This window comes from Microtus pennsylvanicus, chromosome 1 (assembly GCF_037038515.1).
Source record: "Microtus pennsylvanicus isolate mMicPen1 chromosome 1, mMicPen1.hap1, whole genome shotgun sequence".
Lineage (NCBI taxonomy): Eukaryota > Metazoa > Chordata > Mammalia > Rodentia > Cricetidae > Microtus > Microtus pennsylvanicus.
The window spans coordinates 257,974-282,895 of NC_134579.1; the positions used below are offsets into that span (position 1 = coordinate 257,974).

The 24,922-nt window shown below is 35.6% G+C and overlaps 2 protein-coding genes and 1 pseudogene across 2 annotated transcripts; 1 reads left to right on the plus strand and 2 right to left on the minus strand.

The window, feature by feature from the left end:
• Positions 1-2,020: 2,020 nt before the first annotated feature.
• Positions 2,021-2,941, minus strand: LOC142838092 (olfactory receptor 5AC1-like). Its single transcript, XM_075953389.1, has one exon. It carries the CDS (start codon positions 2,939-2,941, stop codon positions 2,021-2,023), a length of 921 nt encoding a protein of 306 aa, XP_075809504.1.
• A 15,663-nt stretch (positions 2,942-18,604) lies between these two features.
• On the minus strand, positions 18,605-20,783 carry LOC142835799 (F-box/LRR-repeat protein 5 pseudogene; annotated as a pseudogene).
• Positions 20,784-22,110: 1,327 nt separating this feature from the next.
• On the plus strand, positions 22,111-23,031 carry LOC142838098 (olfactory receptor 5AC1-like). Its single transcript, XM_075953404.1, has one exon. The coding sequence runs from the start codon at positions 22,111-22,113 to the stop codon at positions 23,029-23,031; it is 921 nt and encodes a 306-aa protein (XP_075809519.1).
• Positions 23,032-24,922: the final 1,891 nt, after the last annotated feature.

The window sequence follows — 24,922 nt, forward strand, 5'->3', positions numbered from 1 at the left end:
GGAGGTGCAGAGGAACTGGGAGGAGTAGAGAAAAGGGAAAGTACATAATACAAATGTATTGTATGAGAAAATAGTCTATTTTAAGGTGATTTTTTTTAAAAAAGAGAGAGAGAACAGGATTATTAAATGTAGAAAGTACTATATAAAAGATAGTTGTAAAGCATATTTTTGATAGAGTAACAGGAAAAGGAAATACTTTGGGTTTGAAAAGAATTTTAGATTGTAAATTAGTTTGTCTCTAACATTAATGGATTTTTAAAATATGTAAATACATAAGGATGAAACTAGGAGGATTAACTATGTTGTACAATGTATAAAAAATAAAATGTAAAGATAGTGTGTATATGATTACGTTCACAAAATCAAAGTCTTTGAAATATTCCTTAGGTCAAAATTAAATAAAAACTAATCCTGACTGTATACTTATAAAATTATGGTTTGATGTTTATTTTAAAAGCAAAAACTTATCTTGGAGAAAAAAGATTTTTATGCTCTATTCAGCTATGGAGTAGGCTATTTGAAACCCACTCAGTAGAATGTATCCATGTGCCACCAGGACATAATTAAAATATGTCTTAATGCTAAATTCATATGTTTCCAATAGGGTTCAAATCTTCCCTAGTAGGAATGTCATTGCTGCACTAGTAGTGAATATTATGCTTGGAACAATTATTGCTGTTTGAAGAACTCTTGCTAAATTATTTACTTTTGAGTTGTGTTATCTTTTTGTTTTCCTGCTGTATTGTTTTGTGAGAAAAAATCATGAACATGGTTCGGTTTTGAGGAGAGGAATATTTGGGAAATGATGGGAAGGAGAAAGAATATGAGCAAAATATTTTATATGGAAACTTGTTAAATAAAAATGTAAGAATTTAAATAAGTTTCAAAAGAATTATGTGTTATTAAAATACTTTAAACTATTTTAGTTATTTAACTCTTAAAATTTGATAGCTTCAATAAATATGACAGAAATGATAACCTCTTAAAAGTACTGTTAAGCACATACATAGTCATTTGAGGGCCAGGGAGACGGATCAGTGGTTAAGAAGCTTTGTTGTACAAGTATGTTGAACAAACCTGGGGTTGAATCCCCTTCATACAAAAAGACCAAAACATAGTAGGGTCTGAAGACCAGAGGATGACTGGACCTTGATGGCCAGGACTCTGTCCCAAAGTAGAGTGAGAGATACTGTCTCAAAATCACTAAGTTGGAAAATGAGAAATCTCTGGCCTCCATGTATCACACACACACATACACACAGTCACACACACACACACACATACACACACACACACTGATACATATTCACACAAGGACACAGATGCACACAGAGAGTCATATACACACATAGAGAGAGGTACAGTCATGCATACACACACTCACACACACACTGATACATATTCACACAAGGACACAGATGCACACACAGAGTCATATACACACAAAGAGAGAGGTACAGTCATGCATACACACACACACTTTCTGTGGGTAATGAGAAAAGTTAAGACATAGGATAAGACCTTCAATTAATACAAGACTTTCTGAGCAGCAAATATGGAATATAGGATTTCCTCTGATTATAACAAATAAACTTACACTTGCAGCTTTTAGTCATTAAATAAAAATGCATTAAAAAGTAGCATGTTTTGGAGAGCATAAATATATTTTAAGCAATGGATTTATACCAATAAAGGATTTCCTTAGAGAATATAAATTCAAGCTACTTCTAAAATGTATATATCTATAAAAACTATAATTTGCTTTTGTTACAAGCAGATTTAATTTGCTGAATTATTTTAATCTATTGATGTGGGTTTAAAATAACAAAAATAGAGAACTACATTAAAAGTGTGCATTAATGATTTAGAAATCTGTAATATTTATAAGACAATCACACAGACTAAAGATTGCATGAAATATTTGTTATTTAGCAGTATATTAGCTTGCTATATGTGACAATACAAAACTAGAAATTTTGATGTATTTAAAAGACAAACATTAATTTTTTCTGAAAAGGATTTATGACTTTATGAGTTTTCTCAGAGCACCTAAAACTTCCTTATTTCTTAAACTGTAAATAAAGGGATTCAACAGAGGAATCACAATGGTGTAGAACAGAGAATACATCTTATCCTTATATTTATTTGGTCCAGACCCAGGGCTCACGTACATGAAGAAGAGAGTGCCATAGAACAAGGAGACCGAGAGCAGGTGTGCACTGCAGGTGGAGAAGGCTTTGCTTCTGCCCCTCTCAGACTTTGTTTTCAGGATGGAAAAGAGGACACAGGCATAGGAGACCATGATACTCGTGAAGGTAATAGCTTGTATGACAGCAGAAAAAATGAACACAACTAATGCATTAATAGATGGATCTGTACAAGAAAGTGTATAGAGTGGCAAGATCTCACAGTAGAAATGATCTATTATATTGGACCTGCAGAATGTTAATCTAAATAATAATCCTACATGGATAAGTGGATGCAGAAAACCAATTATATATGAAACACCTATCAGGCAAGTGTACACTCTATTGGACATCACCACAAGATAGAACAGAGGGTTACATATGGCAACATAGCGGTCATAAGCCATCATTACCAGAAGAAAACATTCTGTGGTAGCACTGGATCCAAAAACATAATATTGGGCCATGCATTCATGTAGGGAAATCATTTTATCATGATCTAAGATGTTGACAAGCATCCTAGGAGTCACTGAGGATGAAGTACAGGCATCTGCAAAGGCTAAACTTCCAAGGAAAAAGTACATAGGAGTGTGAAGATGGGGATCCTTCCAGATGAGAAAAATTAAGCCAAGGTTGCCCACCATGGTAGTGATGTAGATGAAGAAAAACACCAGGAACAGGGGGACTTGCAGCTCTGGGAGATCTGTAATTCCTCTGAGAACAAACTCAGTCAGCAGAGTCCTATTGACTTCCATAATATCCCCTCAGTCTGCCCACTGTAAAGAGATATAGATGAAAAATATGGCAAGGTTCAAGAAAGTTGGAATTAATGTCAGTGTCACATTTTCTCTCTCAGATGCTCATTAATCCACCCATATAAGTATAGAATATTTCTGACTTTATGAATATACCTGACATACAAAGATTCTTAGAGTGATTTTGAGGTACAGTGAATTTTCATGGTGTGTTTTTATGAGAATTATTAAGTAATAACCTAACCATAGCAATAAGGTCCTAGAGTACTCTCATAGTCACTCTAAGTTGCATACTTATAAGGTTTTATGCACAAGTAAGAATGGAAAATATATAATACATATGTGCTTTAGTTGCTTTAAACAATACTGATAGCAGTACAAAGTGTATAATCAATTTCTCAACTGCTTCTTCATTATACTGAATAACAAAAGCAGAAAGAGCTTTAGTTTTGATAATATATATCATTAATTGTTTCCTAAAAGAAACAAAAATAATAATAAATAGAACTCTTTTTTCAAAAGATACTTTTAAATTTCTGCTATAAAACTCTATTTACCAGTCATTGGCTCATTTAAGAAACTAATTATTTGTTATCTTGTGTGTTATGACACTATAACTCTTATCTCATGACACAGAATTGATATTTGAGGTGATATAGCCAAGATGTTAAAATAAATCTTATAAGAGGATGCACACATGCTAATACATACACTTGTGATTTGTTTGCATCTTATAAGATGCAAAATTAAAGATACAGCTGCAAACAAATCTTCTAATTCTGAAAAATATGCAGCTGAAAATGATTTTAAAAATTTAAATACACATGCTTCTATAAAGATTGCAACAATTCTCCAGTTGCTCCCATAATAGTACAAAGGGGGATATCAAAGTTAGAGTATAATGTTACAAAAGAAACCACAATCCTACAGCAAGTGAGTTCATCCAAACAAGGAATGTTGAATGTAAAAAATAGTCTTTTATATTGAAGAACATACCACTTGGTTACCCAACACTAAGTAGTAAGCAATATATACATATATGTGTTTGTGTGTGCATTACATAATATAGACTGGGAATGGTGTTTTTATAACTAGATATTTATAAATATGTTTATATTTATAAAACTAGAAATATTAATATGTACATACATATTGAACAACAACAATTAAAAAAAGAAGCCATGAAATAGGAAGATGGCAGGAGTGGGGAGTATATGGGAAGGATTAAAAAAGGAAGGGGAGAAATTGTATCATAATAATCTCAAAAATAAAATATATAGTAAAGAAATAAGCCACAAAAGGAAAAAGTTCCAGGGTCATCTTTATCTGTATTCCACTTAAGTGTTCAAATCATAAATTTTGTTTAAATAGAAAAGCAGAGAATGGGGACAGGAACACAATGAAGCACATTAATAGGAAATGTGTATGACAAAGATAAACAGTAAAATTTTTGAAACTTTCACAAACTATAAACTAGTGAGAAGGATAAGTTCCATTGAAACTTGAGGCTAGGCAGGGAGAATCCAAGTCAGTATTATTACAGTTTATAATTAAATCAATGATACACTATACATGACTATTATCATAAACTGTGCTTCATATTTTCCAGTCCTTGAGTTGCTTTTATGCAATAGAAGGTAATCATCAAGAAAGAAGAACCCTGGGTATCTAACTCTCAGAATGCAAACAATTGTGGGATTCACAAACCCCAAGTTATTACAAAAAGAGCTGTCTGAATAACCTACCTACTTATGTTTTTGCTTCTATATCATATTGATAAGTCCTTTATAAACTTAGCTAAATATTTCATAGCATAGTCTGAGACTGCCAAAATCTGAAGTTTTCAGAGCATGTGCTTTCTGATTGCCCCACCACAAACATACAAACTGAGTAGCTGAAAGGACAGTAATAAAAATAAAAGCCTAAAAGGAATAATCTTGAGACAGTAAGATTATATGGATGTGCTGAATTATTTTTTGTAAAACAAAGAAGTTATATTGTAGCAATTATTTCTTCTCATTTTTGTTGACAATATGAAACAAACTTTGGGGTTTGATTGAACATGACAGCATATTAACTGTTAATTTGTGTTTCATATTGAACACATATTGATCTAATAATTATTCAATTTTCTACACTAATTCTCCAAAGGGCTCAGATTATATTTACTTTGTACTTTCTGAGATATCTTTCAGCAGTGAAACTGACTCTTTAGATACCTTATTTTATACTTTTTATGTATTTCTAGGAATGCTGTCTAATCCATGAACCAGGTGAGGACAAACTGACTATTGTAATATGCCACACTCTTCTATGGTTCTCAGCAGATCTCAGTATATCTGCAACAGGAAGAATTGTAATGTCAGAGTCAGGATTCATTTGCTTAGTAAAATATCCAGCATATTGTTTCTGTAACATTAAATTACAGAGTTCTTTTTTAATTTAAAATCTTTGAGTACCCTAATCAAAGTCATAAATCTTGTTTTAAATTGTGGCTTCACCAAGAAGCATACCCTCTGCAATCTATAAGTCTAGGGTTTTTCACTGATGTAAATAAGCAATATAGCAAAAACACTAAGCAAGGAGTTCTTCACACACCCTCATGACTGAGTTGAAATTCCTGGTCTACAAATACCTAAATGTGTAGGCATACAATTTAAGAGGACCAGAAAAGATGTTTACAGGATTTTTCCAATCAGTACTTCATGCTATTCAATTTTGTGGATAAATCCTCTCAACAGAAATATCCTTTGTATATTAGCAATTTTATGAAAAACTTAGTAGTAAAAGATTCTGCTTTAAAAATATTTGCATTCCAATAAAATACTGAATCCTCACCTAGCTCCTACAAGGAGATGTATGGATGTGGATGCCATGAGATATAAGTCATCATGAAGAACTTAAAGTAAAGAATACAGATAGCATAGGCAATTTTTCTCTTCATGTTAATTCTCCTTAAAAATAATTTGAATTGAACATTTTTTTCATATCTTAACTGTTACTTGTGAGGTTAACAATAAAATTCCCTCCGTGCTGCTAAAATAATCCCAGTAGAATAACCATTCTCCAGAGAGCATGCAAAGAATTAAGAAGTCTCTACAAGGAAACTATTATAAAAATTGTTTTCATACGCCCTCTTTCTTTTGAAAATCAAAACATTTCAACTTAATAAAACACATATTCCATTGAGATTCTTCTATTGTTTTAGATGTAACAGCTTTCCAATTAAAATTTATCTTATTATAAAACAACTGACAAGTGCTGAGGGATTATGGGGAAAAAAAACCATCATTCACATTGATAAGATTGCGAACTTATCCAGTCTTTGTATAACTCTTTACATAATGTTTAAAATAAAAATGTTCCATCAGGGATTTTAATGCTCCCTCTGAGAGTCAAAGACGATCTAACAAAAACCACAACACCAATAAGAAATTTTCATTTGAGTAGTTAGTCACAGGTTTCAAAAAGTTTTTCAAAACACGGTTTCTAAAACCCTACATGATATTGATGTTGCCCTTCTTGTACCCCAGAAATAGATGGTAAGGCCCTATCACTGGAAACACCATACCCGAGCTAGAGCTGTCCTAAAAAGCCTCCTTCCTGAGAGTAGGCTTTCATTTACCAAAAGGAGCCATGTAAGTTTCAAAATGAGGGAAGCAAATAACAGTCCTACCTGGCTATGGTACTTGTGAACCAGAACACAGAACAACATATCTTAAAAACCTTAAGCACATAGTAGTAGCATACATATCTTAGCAATGCCAAACATTTTTCACTAATTGGACTTAAGACATACTCAACAATAAGAACACCATGCTTGATACTGGAACCTAGTTAAATACCCAGGATTAATAAAGTTATAGGAAGAACCTACAACTACCACTTTACTAAACCATTATAATACCTAATTAAAGTCTAAAATATTTGTTAGCATGAACACAGATAAGTGTAGCCTTCATCTGTCATGAAGAAAACTTCTCTTTATAACAGACAGAGACCATTATAGCAAACCACAATGAATAAACATGCTCAGTAGTTGTTCCCCTGTACATGTTCCTGTGAAGTTCACTTTCTCAGGTCTGCTCTGGCCCAGGTCACTGGCTCAGTCCTGGTCTTCCAAAGTCTTTGGACTGGCTCTGCTCCTGCTCCTATGGAACATGCTATCTCAGGCCCACTCTGGCCTAGGCAGCTGGTTAGAGCCAGCAGCTCCCACTATTCAGATCCTGAGCACATACCAGTCCAAATGAACCCACCAATCTTGTTTCATTTATTTCCTCAAAATCCCCTTATAGATCCCTGAAGCATTCATTAACTATCTCCTTTGAAGCTCTAAAATACATCTATGTATTTGATACTGGCCCTTCACATCTGTTAGAAATGTTATATCAGTTTCTAAAAATAACTTTAGTGTTATGACTGCTTTCCTCCAAGGTATTAAAACTGATCTTTGTAGCTTTGCTTCTGTATTATAATAAGATACTTAATTATTATACACTTTTAAAGTCCAACAAAGAGGCACATTAAATATACAGTAGTTAAGACTTAGACTAAATCCAAGAGGCTTTGGTAGTTAACGAAAGTCAGTAACACCATAGTTCATGATTTAGTGAATGACATATTATACATGTTTATGAACATGAGATATAATTCACGTTTGAACCTTTTGTTGATGATCTATGAGAGATATTTTCTGAAATAATAATGCTTATTTAAATAATTATCCATCATTTCTCTCAGTTCATTTCCTGACAAGAAATCTAAATATTAGTCATGAAAAAACATGAACATATGTTATTAAATTTTATTAAACGTGACTTTGTAGGTTGTTTTTTATAAGATGGCCATTTTTACTATGTTAATCCTACTGATCCATGAACATGAGCAATCTTTCCATCTTATGATATCTTCTCCATTTTCCTTCCTCAAAGGCTTGAAGTTCTCACCATGTAGGTCTTTCACTTTTTGGGTTACAGTAATCCTAAGATATTTTTTATTATTTGTGGCTATTGTGAAGGGAGATGTTTCTCTGATTTTTTTCTTAGTCCATTTATCATTAGCATATTATAGAGCTACTGATATTTTTAAATTAATCTCATATCTAAACACATCACTGAGGGTGTTTATCAGCTATAAAAATTTCCTGGTAAAAAATCTGAGGTTGCTCATGTATACTATCTAAAAAGAATAATACCACTTTGACTTCTTCCTTTAAAATTTGTATCCCCTTAATCTCTTTTTGTTTATCACTCTAGTTAGAACTTGGAGTACTATTATGAATAGATATATAGAGAGTGAGCAACCTTATCTTCTTCCTGTTTTTAGTGGAATTGCTTTGAGTTTCTCTCATTTTAACTTAAAGTTGACTATTGGTTTGCTAAATGTTGCTTTTATTATATTCAGTGGTGTACCTTGTATCTCTGATCTCTCCAAGACTTTTTATCGTGAAGAGGTGTTTGATGGCGTGAAATTTGGGGGTCAGGAAGAAATTGTGTTTGAGGGAAACTCCCATGAATCAACAAGGATGACCCTAGGTAAGACTCCTAGCCATAGTGAATAGGTACGCTGAAGTGGCCATCTCCAGTGATCAGTTGGTGACTACTCCAATTGTCATCAGATAGCCTTCATCAAATGACTGATTGAAATAGATGATATGTATATATATATATATAGCACTGGGCCAAACTCAGGTAATACTGTTGAAAAGAGGGAGGGAGGATTTTATGAGCCAACAGGCATCAAGGTCATCACAAGGAAACCCATAGAAACAACCAACCTGGGATCATAGGAACTTACAAACTCTTGACCAATAGTTAGGGAGCCTATCTAGGCCCTCTAGATATGTGTGGCAGTTGTTTAGCTTGATCTACTTGTAAGATTTATAGTGGTGGGAGCAGGGTCTGTCTCTAATGCTTTGAGTGGATTCCATGAGCCTATTTCTTATACTGGGTTTTTTTTTTTTTTTTGCACAGCCTTGATACAAGGAGAGGGGCTTAGTTCCACCTCAAATTGATATTCCATTATTTGTTGACATTCATGGGAGACCTGCCCCTTTCTGAAACAGAGGAGGAGTTGATTAGGAGGAGGCAAAAGAAGCAGGGGAATAAATGGGAGAGAGGAGGGAGGGGAAAATTCACTCAGGATATAAAGTAAATAAATAAATTTAATTAATAAAATTAAACACAAAAATTTATATTAAATGTTTGAAAACATTTTACCCCCTCTCATCATACTTTATCAGCCTATACTTGCCTGTAATTTGCCTATAATTCTTTATTTTCCTACATTGGCCTAATGGTCTTACCTTCATCTTCTTTAGAATGTATGTTGTTGCTGTCCTTGCTTGGTTCATGTTTAGACAGCAATGTTGGTGAGACTTTATGGGTGTAGCTTCTGACATTACTTGGAGACACAGTTTCACAGAACACTCCCTGATACTCTACCTCTTACAGTCTTTTGTTCCTCTTTTCCACATGTTCCCTGAGCCATAGGCGCAGATATGTTTTATGGATTTATTGGCTGGGCACTGAGCCAGTGACCTGGGCCAGAGCAGACCTGAGACAGTGAACTCCACAGGAACACGTACAGGGGACAACCACTGAGCAAGTGAGACAGAGACAGAGACCTCTGAGGGTCCAGATGTGAATCTGGGTCCTTCAAGGGAATAGACCTAAAACAGGACCCCTGTGGGTTTAGGTGTGAGTCTATGATGTCCAAGGAACTAGGTCTGAGCCAGGACCTCAACACATCTGGGCGTGAATCTGGGACCTCCGAGAAAGTAGGCCTGAGCCAGTACTTCTTTGGGTCTGGGCATTGGTCTGGGACATCAAAAGGAATAGGCAGGAACCAGAAACCTCTGCAGATCTGAGAGTGAGTCTTGGGACCTCTGAGGGAGTATGTCTGAGCCGGATCCTCTGCTGGTCTAGATGCACATGAGCCTGGGAACTCCAAAGGAGAAGATTGGAGCCAGAGCCCTTTACAGAACCAACCTCAAGACAGGAACCTCTGCAAGAACAGATCCAGAACAGGGACATTTACAGGAACAGGTCTGAGCCAACAACATAGATTAAAGAAGGTCCGAGACAGCAAACCCCAAGAAAGTGGAGCAAAGCCTGGGAGCACTGATTGACCTCCAGGAACACAGAGTGACCAAAGGGGTAACTGAAACTGTGGCACTGACTGTACCACAGGAACAACCATCTGAGCTTAGAGTCACTGGCACCTAGAAGATTAATCAAAAGAATCTTAGAGAGCCCCAACCACACCTATTAGAAGAAAAGATGAGTAGAAAAAGTAAGAACATATGCAACACCACTAAGAACAACATGACAGCGGTAAAACTTAAAAACCCTATAATAGCAAGACTTTGCTCATTTCAAATTTGGAATGATTTTTTAAAAATGACTTTTTCTCAGATGATTAGGAAACAAAGTAATACCAAGTCAGTTCAATGATATCACCCTGTTGGTTTCTGAAGCAAATATAGGTTGTAAAACCATGCTTTTAGTAGTTTGAAATTTCATGCATGGCTCTCTGAAAGGAGAAAAAATGCCTTACTATTGTTTGGTTTATGATGAGATCATCAGGATTTCAGAAGGTCAAAACACTTATCCACCAAAAAACACACACTGTTGTTTATATGTATGTAGATATCACTCATATAAGATGGTAATTGAAAGAACTGCAGATGATCAAATGTTCCTACTGGAGAAATAGTTGCCCAGGTGTTCCTTTGATAATATTTCTGACATTCTGGTTTGATGAAGTCAGACACTGGCCATGAAAGAACTATCACCCTACCAATATAGTTTATTATCTGTATCAATTTATCTTAACAATGAGAAGTTGATAAATGCAAGGTTTTCACAAAGAATATTTTAAATCCTTTGACAATATCTACTTTGAACTTATTGTTGTCACTGTGCTTTGGTTCTTCCTCTTGGAATAAATATTTTATAATATATTCTGTAACATACATCAGAATATATATATATATATATATATATATATATATATATATATCAGGTGACCACAGTTGAGAAACTGTCAATTTGAGAATTTTAAAGAGACTATGAATATTTTAAAGATTTTGGAAGTCTTTTTCTTCAAAATGCTTTTTTAATTTTTCATTTATTGAAGATAGATCTGTTTCTCATAGGCTATATCCTAATTGTAGTTTTCCTTTCATCTACTCCTCCCAGATCTTCCTCACCTCCCCTTCCATATAAATCCGCTCCCTTTTGGTCTCTCATTAAAACAGAACAGATCTATGTATGTCTTTCTTAGGGTCCTCATTGTTGTCTAGGTTCTTTGGGATTGTGATTTGTGGGCTGGTTTTCTTTGCTTTATGTTTAAAAACCACATATGAGTGAAGACATGTAAAAATTGTCTTCCTGTGTCTGAGTTACCTCACTCAAAATGCATTTTCATGAGCCACATGTATTTGAAAATATTGTAACATTTCATAATTTATAAAGTTGCCTGAAATTTTACTGAAATTTGAAAAATTATGGTTGCATTTTTTCAGTGCAAAGTGATGTCTTGATACATGAATGCTGTATATCATGGTTATCTATCTATCTAATTATCTCACTGAAAACTTCAGTTAAAATGATTCCTCAGTCTGTCAACTCTCCAGGTTCTGGTAACTACATGTCTACTTTTCTGTTTGTCCACTGTTTTAGATTCTTCATTTAAATGAAATTAAGAAGTACTGGGCCTTCTGGTCCTATTCAATTTTATTTGACATTTCTTCCAGGTTCATCCGTGGTTATTAAAATTACAGATTTTCCAACTCTTTAATAGTGACCTGTTCACCTCATTTAGCTTGTCAATCTACCTATTAATGAGCAGGTAGGGTACTTCAATACATTGGTCATTGCAAAAGATACTGCAGTGGACATAACAGTGAATACATTTCTTCAAGTTGCTGATCTAGTAGATCTACTTGTTTTGGGAACTGATTTCATACTTTTTGGAACATATAAACTTGCATATTTTGCATCTAATATATTGATCAAATAAATATTCTTAACCTCAATTTCCCCACAAACAAAGTAAAGTTACTAATATGTGTCTACAATATTTCCAGAGTGGGGAAAATGGGAGAATGAAAGTGAAGCACTTGTCACTGTTGTCATGATAAACACACACTTAATGATGGCTTGAATTGTATTGGTGCCTGTTTGACTTATTCATAAGTGAAGCTGCCCATCTCTTTTACAAGGGAATAGAGTAAAAAAATGAGATATGTTCTATTCACTGGAAACTTAATTTAACTCTATATGCACAAAAAAACCTTTTACACATAGTTAATTCCATCTCTAAGTTGACATGGTAAGAACAAAGTTATTTAGATGGAGGAAATTAAGGAAAAATACTAGCAGAGGTAGGCCATTTTAAAGAAATCACTATAATTTTTTTCCTTTTTTTGATTTTTATTGAAAAAATTTCTGCCTCCTCCCCCCTCCCATTTCCCTCCCCCTTCCCTCACTCCTCTTCCCCTCCCCCCACTTCTCTCCCTCTCCTTCTCCAGTCCAAAGAGCAGTCAGTGTTCCCTGCCCTGTGACAAGTCCAAGGTCCCTCCCCCCCTCCATCCAGGTCTAGGAAGGTGAGCATCCAAACAGGCTAGGCTCCCACAAAGCCAGTGCATGCAATAAGATCAAAATTATTATAGCATTTCACATCTGAGTGCATCAGACGCAACATTAAGCCACAGACATTTGCTTCCTAAATACAATACAACTTTGACGTCTGATCAGGTTAACACTATGTCATCTTTTCTGGTGTTTACAACTTACCTTTTACAACATTGCACTCGAGTCTTTTTTTTTCAAGATTCTCTATTTTCAGAAAGAGGGCTTTACTTTTGTTCTAGTTGCTCCAGCAGGGTACACTAGACTATCAACTTCAGAGAGAAAGGACTGCTGAAATTTCTTTGGACCACCAGCAACTAATAATCACATAAAGACTAATTATTAAATATGAAAGCTTGGCTTTCCCTTAGGCTTGTTCCCCCATAGCTCCTATATGTTAAGTTAACCTGTTTATATTAATCCATGTTCTGCCAGGTGGCTTATTTCCTCTTCTCCATATTGTATGTTCAATTTCCTCTGCATCATGCTGGTGAATCCCCACCACAGATTCTTCCCCTGGGTTCTTTGCTCTCCCTGTAAGTCGCACCTGTCCTCTCTTGCCTGGTTATCAGCCATTCAGCTCTTTCTTAGAACAATCAGAAGATGCTTTAAGAAGGTGAGGTAAAACATTGAGGTACTTCATAGTTTACAAAAATATTATCCCACAGCATTTTCCCCTTTTGTCTAAATAAAAAGGAAAGATTTTAATGCTACCACAGTAAACATATATACAATACAAACAATTATCAAGTAAGAGTTGCGTTCCCAATGTCCAGTCCATTTGTATTTGGCAAATTCAGAAAAAGGACTCTATTATCTATCCTATCTTGGTGATTCCAATGGTCTATAACTAAACCATTTTTTAATCATAACTTGTTACCTACCTAAAAATAATCCTTTTAGAAGTTAAAATATTTTCCTTGATATAAACAACTTAAACTTTTATATTTCTCAACCCTATAAACTTTATATCTCTCTGTAAGTTTCTTTGCTGAATTTGGTTACAAGGAAAACTAAAACTGTTAATAATTTAGTCTTTACCCCTATTAGAAACCAGAGAAGGGCCGGGCGGTGGTGGCACATGCCTTTAATCCCAGCACTCGAGAGGCAGAGGCAGGCAGATCTCTGTGAGTTCGAGGCCAGCCTGGTCTACAAGAGCTAGTTCCAGGACAGGAACCAAAAAAAAAAAATGGAGAAACCCTGTCTCAAAAAATCAAAAAAAGAAAGAAAGAAAGAAAAGAAGCCAGAGAAGAATAAAGTATTACCTGAGTAAACAGGAAGGCAAAACAAGCAACTTCCAAACCTATATAAATAGCAGAGATATCTGGTTGCCTAGAAAGTCACCTAAAGTTCCTCTGCAACATTATGGCATCCATTTTCAGTCTATAAACCTAAAATATCTAATAGACTTTTCTTTACAGCATAAATTTTGAAAAACTGGCCTACTTATCATAGTTTAAAAAACTTGTCAAAGTTTAACAGTTGACTATCTTTGTTCCCTCTTATCCAATTTGGAGAGCATATAGTCAGCAGCTGAGGCATGGAGAGTTCTTTTCCAGTGCCTAGCTTTGCCACATCGAAAGCAAGCTCCATATGGAGGGTATCCAATGCCCAAAATCTTCTCTGAAATAGCTTGGTGTTGCCAGTAGCAGACATATCTCACTGTCATGAAAAAAATTATTATTAAAACATATTAAATGCCATATTCTGTAGATCCCTGAGGTGTTTGAAAATAATCTATATATCTGAAACATATCTCTGTTTAACCTTGAAAACAAATCTAACATGAATACAACTTTGATTGTTATAGATAAGTAACTACTAACCTGTATTTCTTAATTATCCTAAATAGTTTATAATAATTGCTTTCAAGGAGTAGAACCTTACGCTGAATTTTAAATTAGCTAAATAAGTACAATATCCTAAACAAAGTATATAGATGATAGATAGATAGATAGATAGATAGATAGATAGATAGATAGACAGACAGACAGATAGATAGATGATAGGTAGAATGGTATAACAAAAATAACCTTAAATTTGTATCAATATACAAAATTCCACATCAATGTAAAATATTTGAGACTAGTAGTTGCTTTTTAGTTTAAAGGTAGATTTACTAATCTACCCTTTTATTCCATCATTCCTATATCCCTATGCCATTTTTTTCACTAGATAGAAGGAAATAAAGCCCTTAATGTAGCCTTCATTGTTTAGTTTCTGCCCTGACTATGACGAATAACAACTTGCACCTACCCCCCCCCCCAACAATAACAAATGTTCACCACCTGCTGAATAACCAAAAGCCACCCACCACGGCTTTGGGAAATGTGGGTACCATGTTCTTAAAATTATTTCCTGCTGTCTGCAGGCAAGTGCATCTTTTGGGAGCCCTGAGAAAACTGGAATAATGTTAAAGGCCAGGGAGAGCTAACTGTCTCATTTGTTGTCTGATCTGTGTGTGATGGGAAATGCAGGGCTTAACTGAAATCTTGGCTGAAGTAGTCTATGAGACTGGACCATCTTGTCTAGCCACTATGAAGTTGTTCTAGATGCAGAATTTTTAGGAAACTGCAACAGATGTATTCTGAGAGGATGGATAACGTGGCCACTTCTCCTCACTGATGTCTAGTCCTCTTTTTTTTCCAAAACATACACAAACTTTTAAATGTAACATACATATGTACATTAATACAATCATGGAATGTGTGGTATGCACAAATCAGCTAAAGATGACTTTCTGTTCTGTGACTGAACTGGCATAAGACATCTCAAGCAATTTGGACTATATAACCAAATTGTAATATAAATCTCTAATCATGTCACTGGAAAGAATGATATTCAATAAGCCATAAGGACTTTGTAGCCAACAAGATGAATTATGTCTCATCCAGTCTTAGAGTTGTTCCCATATACAGCCATCAGCATCTATGTCACCTGTCTTGTAGTTTTTCTTGGCTTCTTACTTCATATCTGCAGCCAAGTTAGAAAGTCAGTACCTCTAAAGAAAACTCTTAATGGAATGTATGTTTTATTATCATTAAGTTGTAATGCTTTTGTTTTCAAACAAAAGAAAACATGGAAACAATTGTTATAATAGGTTTGTTAGAAGTGACTTCTTAATTTTTGAATACTGTCAGGAGACTGGTTATTCTACTGGGATTCTGTTAGTATTAAAGGAATTTCAGTGTTGACCTCACAAGCATCATTTAAGATGTGAAAAAAAAAATCATTCCATCCAAACGCTTTTTAAGGAGAATTGACATGAAGAGAAAAATTGCCTATGCTGTCTTCAATCTTCACCATAAGTGTTCTTCATGATGATGTAAATCTCGTCGTATCCATATGAGTATGTCTTCTTGTAGGCATTAGGTAAGATAGAGTATTTTATTTGAATGAAATTATTTTTTAAAGTAGAATATCTCAGTACTAAGCGTCTTTTCATAAAAGTGCTAGTATACTAAGATATCTGGTGAGAGGATCTGTGGAATACCAAATAAAATAGAAAGCAGAACTGATTGTGAAAAACTCTGAAACATTTTGTCTGGTCCTCTTAATCCTTGTGCATACACTTAGGTATTTGTACCACAGGAATTTGAATCTAATCATATAAATGTGTGAACTCTGTGCTTAGTTTTTTGCTGTGCTGCTAATTGACATCAATGAAAAACCATGGATTAAGATTGATGAGGGTATGCTTATTGATGAAGTCAAAACTTTATAGAAAAAATAAAACAAGATTCACAAGCTGTAATACTGCAGATAACCCAGTTGTTTAGAGGTGGTAACTGAGGATCAAAGATTTTGAAATTAAATGTGTGTGTGTGTGTGTGTGTGTGTGTGTGTGTGTGTGTGTGTGCGCGCGCGCACACGCATGCTCCTGTAAGATAAGAATATAGAACCAATATCCTGGATATTTTACTAAGTAAATGTTTTCTGGCACTGACATTTCAAACCGTCCTGTCGCAGGAAGACTTGCCCAACTGCCGAGAACCATATAAGTGTGTGAGATACTTGTATACTGAGTACTGTCCTCACCTGGATCATGCTTTAGATATCATTCCTAGAAATATGCAGAATACTCTTGTATCTTAAGAGTCACTTTCACTGCAGATACTAAATAAGGATAATCTGATGCCTCTGCAGATTTAGTGTAGAATACCAAATAATTATTAGACTCACAGTAATCTTCTCTGTTAGTTATTATGTTATGTTGTCTAGCCAAAGCCCAAAGATTTTGTTTCATATTCTCAACAAAAATGGAAAGGAATAATTTCTATAATATAACAATATTATGTTTTTGTTTCAGAAAAAAAATTCTTTAGTACATCAATATACTTTACTGTCTCGAGATTATTCTTTGCAGGCTTTTTTTAACTAACTCTCAGTTTTCCATAGTAGGGTTGGGTAATTGGAAACACATGCTTTGAGAAAATCAGCTTTTGGTAGTCACAAACTGAAGTGTGGAATATTTACCTAAGTACATAAAGAATTTACCAATATAATATAGAGGCAAAAACATAGGTGTGTATCCGCAATATAAGAAACTGAATAGCTGAAGCATAGTTTATGATCATAATCATGCATAATGTGTCATTGACTAAATGTTTAACGGACAATGTTGACTTGGAATCACCTCCTTAAGCCCAAATTTTGCAGAATCTATCCTTCTTACTATTTTCCAGTTTGTGAAACTTTCAAGCATATTTTGAGAATTTATTTTGCTTTATGTATCTTTGTCAAGGATATTTTGTGTTAATTTGAATTATCATGTTCTCCCCAACTGATTTTCTCTTTAAACAAAACTTGTAATTTGAACACTTAAGTAGAATCCAGATAATGATGACACTGCTAATTTTTGCTTATTGTGACTATTTTTAATGTAATTTTATTTTTGAGATTCTTTTTTTACAGTGATGTATTTCTCTTTTTTGTTTATTTTATTTTTTAGTTGTTGCAAAAAAAAATTTCCGCCTCCTCTCCGTTTCCCATTTCCCTCCCCCTCCTTGCACACATGGCCCCCTCCCCCCACTCCCCTACCCTACTCCCCCTCCCCACCACTCCATTCCCCCTCCCTCTCAAGAATGAAGAGCAGTCCAGATTCCCTGCCCTGCGGGAAGTCCAAGGTCCTCCCACTTCTATCCAGGACCAGGAAGGTGAGCATCCAAACAGGCTAGGCTCCCACAAAGCCAATTCATGTATTAGGATCGAAACCTAGTGCCTTTGTCCTTGGCTTCTCATCAGCCTTCATTATCTGCCACGTTCAGAAAGTCCGGTTTCATCCCATGCTTATTCAGTCCCAGTACCGCTGGCCTTGGTGAGCTCCCAATAGATCAGTTCCACTGTCACAGTGGGTGGGTTCACCCCTCGTGGTCCTGACTTCCTTGCTCATGTTCCCCCTCCTTCTGCTCCTCATTTGGATCTTGAGAGCTCAGTCCGGTGCTCCAATTTGGGTCTCTGTCTCTATCTCGATCCATCGCCAGATGAAGGTTCTAAGGTGATATGCAAGATATTCATCAGTATGGCTATAGAATAGGATCATTTCAGGTTCCCTCTCCTCAGTTGCTCAAGGTACTAGCTGGGGACATCTCCCTGGACACCTGCGAGCCACTCTAGAGTCAAGTCTCTTGCCAACCCTAAGATGGCTCCCTTAATTAGGATATATATTTCTCTGCTCCCGTGTCCACCCTTCCTTTATCCCAACCATCCCATTCCCCCAAGCTCCCCTCATTCTCCCCTTCTCACGTTTCTCACCCCATTTCCCCTTAGCCCCAAGAATACCAGAAAATGGAAGGATCTCCCTTGCTCTTGGATTGGGAGGATCAACATGGTAAAAATGGCAATTCTACCAAGAGCAATTTATAGATTCAATGCAATCCCCATTAAAATCCGATCGAAATTCTTCACAGATCTTGAGAGGACATTAATCAACTTTATATGGAAAAACAAAAAACCCAGGATAGCCAAAACAATCTTATACAATAAAGGAACTTCTGGAGGCATTACCATCCTGACTTTAAACTCTTCAAACACTTATGGAATTTTAAAAATCCCTCCCAAATTTGACAGTTTAGGGACAGTAGTGGAATCAGGTGTCAAAAGCAAATACAAATAGACAGGCGCTTTTACTAGCTCACTGAGCAAACACTGAGAGGCCAATTTATTCTACAATCTTAAAGAATCTCATCTCTAGATGTGTTTGAATTGGCCCCTAAGAATTGTTAAAATAAAGAAAATGTTAGGAAAAAAGAAATTCATTTCCAAAATGTCCAGTCTTTGAAAATAAAACTTCAGAAAGAGTATCTGAAAGGATCTGCAAAACTTGGTACAGTGTTTACACATAGAGAACCAATAACCCCCACTGACTAAAATGCAAAATAATCTAAAAATACTTTAAATACCATGGCATTAGTGATACTCTTTTTAAAGCATTTCATTTAAAAGAAACCAGTAAGACTGTTCTCACCCTAATAAAAAAAAAATCCTGATTCCTTTCTAAAACAAAAATTACTTTGCAAGGAAAAACAACACTGTACAGTTCACTGCTAAATTAAATTTCTGAAACTGTAAGACATGGGGCCAAAACAATCCAAAAGGAGGGATGTTAACACAAGAAATGTGCTGTAAGTAAAGTGCATGAGAGGAAGCCTGCTCAGCTAAATGAAGTACACAAAGGTCAGAAGTCAAGAGTCATTCGCCAGAGCGGCAGCAGGCTCGAAAACCACACTGCAAATTCTGGCATCCACTGGCGGTATCAGCATGAGGACCGTTAATGTTGTCACAGTAGTAAAAGTATTCATCATTGAGGGAAGGACATGCTGAGACCAAATCCTGCAGCCCTGCACCAGTTACAGTAAGACAGCCAGAGAGATTAAGGTGCTCTAAGTAAGGCAGTCCTCCTCCCAGAGTCAAAACCCTGAGACCATGGTCTGTGATCTGATAACATCCAGATAGACTGAGGAACAAAAGTACTCGTCCAGTCTCTTGGTCAGACTTTTCACTCCCAAAATAAATTAAGTCTTTTTCCCTGGGCAATGTAGTCCTTAATGCTTTTCGACACATTGCAGAAGTCGCTGGGAGTGTAGGCATAGTCCTTAGAGCTGTCCCTGTGCAACAGAATGAATGGCCACAATATGCAAAGGCTGGAGAAGCACAATGCTGCTGCCAACAGACACTAGTCCTTAATCCCACAAAGTCCTTATTGTAACAACCAGATGAGGAACAACCATAGTTGGAGGCTGTTTCCATTACACAGAGACTTTCAACATTTCTATGTCTCCATTCTACTGTATCTTCAATATCGGCTAAATCTTCGGCATCTAGCATCCACACGTAAGGAGAAGTCAAACTTTCAGAAGACACAGGTTTAGTCCAAGTGTGCTCGCTGTCTATTTCTTCACCAACACCTTCGTCAGTCAAATTGTGCAAACCCGCAAACTGCTTGGGGGATTGCATGGTAATGTCTTTATTTGTCCATGGACTTGAAACAGCCTTGCCTGCACTTTTCAAAAAGCCACTCTGGTAAGATGTTAGAACTCCAAGAGCTCTAGAAATCTTCTCTAGAGCCATGTCTGTGATTTTTTCACATCCAGATAGATCAAGATGCCGAAGACTCTGGCAGCAACCAAGCCAAGACCAACTGTCAAATGCAGAATCGGAAATATCAGTCTGGGTAAGATCCAGATGTTCCAGGTTAGGACAAAGCTCTAAAATCTGCCTAACCATTTTGCTGGAGACTGCAGAGCTGTATGCTAACACTAAAGTTTTTACAGAGGTACCAACATATGGCAGAACATTATGAATTAAGCCATGGAGTAAACGTTTTTCCATTTGTGCAATGCTGATAGCAATCGATTCCTCTGCAGACTCTTCAGATTCATCTCTATCGGCATCTTCATCCCATTCCTGAAAAGCACGACTTTCATCTTTCCTACTTCTCACCCATTCCTCGTCAGGTTCTGTGTCAAGTTCAGTGGCAGGACCACTATACCAGTCACCTCTGGCCCAATGAACAGGGTAAAGATGTTTCCACAAAGATCCTGTTTTTGCCAGCTGAGACCACTTAGTACTGACTTGACTGCATCGACACAATTCTTGAGGATTAAGATAACTGAAAATCGACAGCATTACCTCAGGAGGAAGATGGGTTATACCTGTGGAGTGTTCTGACACTTCCGCTTCTGTATCTGATTTTTCATCCACAGAATATCTGACTTTAAACTCTATTACAGAGCTACAGTATTGAAAACAGCTTGGTATTGGCATAAAAACAGAGAAGTTGATCAATGGAATAGAGTATTTTTGAGATTCTTATATGATTACATAATTCCCTCATCTCTATCCATCTCTTCCCATATACTCTATACCACTGCTCTCTTTCAAATTTATGCCTTCTTTTTCTTTAATTGTTTTGATGCACATATATGTGTATATACACTTACATACATGTATGTATTCCCAGTTTCATCAAAACAACCTTCTAAATCTGTATAATGTTATTTTTGTATATGTGTTCAGGGCTGAACAATTAGTTTTGGGTAACCAACTGGTACGTTCTTCCCTTTATTCCTTATTTTTTTCCTTATTTTTATGAACTTATTTGTTGCAGAGTTGTGGCTTCTTTTGTAAGGTTATATTCTAACCTTGAAAACTCCCTTTGTATACTATAGGAATAACTGTACAATTGTCAAAATCTCCTTAGAAGCATGTGTAATCAAACTATTAAAAGGCCTTATCAGCTGCATTCTCTTTGGAGTTGAAAAGAGTATATACAGTACTTGTATTGATCTGTAATATGCAGCAAATAACTTGAGTGTGTGTATGAACATGTATGTTTTCTCTTTTAGTTATTTTAACATCTTGAGCATATCACATGTCATCAATTCTATGTCATGAGATAAGTATTATAGTATCATAATGTAGAAGATACAAAATAGTTTCCTAAATGAACTAAAAATTTCTCAGTAAAATTTTCTTGAAAAAAATGAAAAAATATTTATTTGAAATAAGAGTTGAAATTATTATTTTTTTATCTTTTTGTTTGTCTTAGATAAAATTAATTATTAAAAATATATTTTTAAACTAAAGTTTCTGCTTTTGTTCTTCAGTATAAAGAACGTAAGAAACGTTTGAGATATTTATTATGCAGCTTTGTACTTTTATCAGTATTATTAAAGTAGCTTTACTGGATAAGCATTAATTATTTTTCATTCTTTCTTGTGTATAAACATTACAACTATCTATGGAACCTGAGTAACTATGATGATACACTAAGACCTTATTGGTGTCTTTAGGCTATTCCTTAATATTTCTCATACAAACATAGCATTAAAATTACTTTATCTCAAAATAATTCTAAGAAGCATCATATGTTAGGTGTATTTGTAAAATAAGAAATATTTTATACTTATATGGGTTGATTAATGAGCATCTGAGAGAGAAAAATGTGACTGTGACATCAATTACACCTTGCTTGAATTTTGGTCATAATTTCTTCATCTAAATTTCTTTACAAGAGCAGCCTAAGGGGATATTATGGAAGTCAACAGGACCCTGCTGACTGAGTTTGTCCTCAGAGGAATAACAGATCGTCCAGAGCTGCAAGTCCCTCTATTCCTGGTGTTCTTCTTCATCTATGTCATCACCATGGTGGGCAACCTTGGCTTAATCTTTCTCATCTGGAAGGATCCCCATCTTCACACTCCTATGTACATTTTCCTTGGAAGTTTAGCCTTTGCAGATGCCTGTACTTCATCCTCTGTGACTCCTAGGATGCTTGTCAACATCTTAGACCATGATAAAATGATTTCCCTACATGAATGCATGGCCCAATACTATGCTTTTGGATTCAGTGCCACCACAGAATGTTTTCTTCTGGTAATGATGGCTTATGACCGCTATGTTGCCATATGTAAGCCTTTGTTCTATCTTGTGGTGATGTCCAATAGAGTGTACACTTGCCTGATAGGTGTTTCATATATAATTGGTTTTCTGCATCCACTTGTCCATGTAGGATTATTATTTAGATTAACATTCTGCAGGTCCAATATAATAGATCATTTCTACTGTGAGATCTTGCCACTCTATACACTTTCTTGTACTGACCCATCTATTAATGCATTAGTGGTGTTCATTTTTGCTGCTGTCATACAAGCTATTACCTTCACGAGTATCATGGTCTCCTATGCTCATGTTCTCTCTTCCATCCTGAAAACAAAGTCTGAGAGGGGCAGAAGCAAAGCCTTCTCCACCTGCAGTGCGCACCTGCTCTCGGTCTCCTTGTTCTATGGCACTCTCTTCTTCATGTATGTGAGCCCTGGGTCTGGACCAAATAAATATAAGGATAAGATGTATTCTCTGTTCTACACCATTGTGATTCCTCTGTTGAACCCCTTTATTTACAGTTTAAGAAATAAGGAAGTTTTAGGTGCTCTGAGAAAACTCATAAAGTCATAAATGATTTTCTGAGAAATACTTGGTGTTTATTTTTAAAAATAAATCAAAATTTCTAGTCTTTAATTGTCACACATAGCATGCTAATATACTGTTAAATAATGAAATCTTTATGTAAACATAGTCTGTGCTATTGTCAGAAATATTATAGATTTCTAAATCATTAATGCATTCTTAAATGTAGATTTTCATTATTTGTTATTTTAAATCCATGCTGATAAATTAAAATTAACTCAACAAATTAAATCTTGTAACATAAGCAAACTGTGGTGTTTACAGATATATAAATTTTAATAGTTGTTTGGATTTATATTCCCTAAGGAAATCTTCTTTTTATAAATCCCTTCTTTAAAATATGTTTATACTCTTCAAAAATATGTTTTACTACTTTTAATGCATTTCTATTTAGTGGCTAAAAGTTGCAAATTTAAGTTGATTTGTAATAATAACAGGAAAACTTATATTCCATATTTTCTCTACAGAGATTTTTGGTTCTGAGTGAAGGTCTTACCTTATGTAGTAACTTCTTGTAGAGGGCTGCATTGTGCAGTGCCATGAGGGTGGTGCTGCTTTCTGCCCATCACCCCCTTTTGAGAATGTGCTATAAGTCACATACTATTCCCATATATGGCTAAGGCTGATAAGGTGGTCTAAGTTACATACCATTCCATATATGGTCTAAACTGAGAATGTGGCTTGCTTTCGTGTACCTAGACCTATCCGCATTTCCCACGTGGCTTGCTGGGGCTGGCTGACCAGGGGCTACTTTAGCTGTGGGTTGGCTTTCCCCGGTATTCGAAAATTGTTCAAGGTTCCTGAATAAACTGCTAAAAGAAGAGTCTGGTGTTGTGTCTTCCTTGCTGGCCGAGGCGGTCGCAACAACTTCTCTCTTTATTCACAGAAATGTGTGGTGTGTGGGTGTGTGTGGGTGTGAGGGAAAGGAAGAGAGAGAGAGAGAGAGAGAGAGAGAGAGAGAGAGAGAGAGAGAGAGAGAGAGAGAGAGAGAGAGAGAGGCCAGAAGAAGATATCAGTTGTCCTGCTTCTCGTTTTCCAACTTAGTGATTTTGAGACATAATCTCTCACCTAACCTTGAGGATAGCTTCTGTCCAGCCAGTCCCAGTGATCTTCTGGTCTCCAGATTCTGCTTTGCTTTAGCTACTGGTGACTTTGACTTTTTGGATAGAGGATTCAAACTTAGGTTTATACAATGTGCTTGCACAGCAAATTCTCTTACTCATTGACCCACCTTCCCAGCCCTCAAATTACTGTTTATGTGAGATTTAACAAGACATTTGAAGAGGTCAATATTTCATCATATTTATTTAAGTTACCAAATTTTAGCATTTAAATGAATAAAATTGTTTAAATTATTTTAATATCATATAATTCTGAGTCATTTTAAAGGTTATTTAATATTTTTTATTTAAAATGTTTTCATAAAATATATATTGCTCATATTCTTTCCCCTCCACCAACTCTTCCCAGATACTCCTCACCTCCTTACCTACCAAAGTTTATGTTTTTCCTCACAAAGCAAAGCAACAATATCCACAACAAAAACCCATAAAATATATTATTTAGCAAGAATTCTTCAAGTAGGAATAATGACTACAATCAAAATATTCACTACAGCTGAGGCAATGACATTCTGTTAGTGAAGATTTCAAATCAATAGAAAACATTAATTTAGCATTAAGACATATTTTTAAGCATATGCTTGAGGCACAGAGATACATTCTATTCAACAGATTTCAAATACCCATCACATAGATGGATAGAGCATAAAATTTTGTTTTACCAGTGATGTGGGTTGTCCTTTTGTATATGTGTCACTTTCATTGGTTAATGAATAAAGCTGTTTTGACCAATGGCTTAGCAGAGATATATAAAGAGA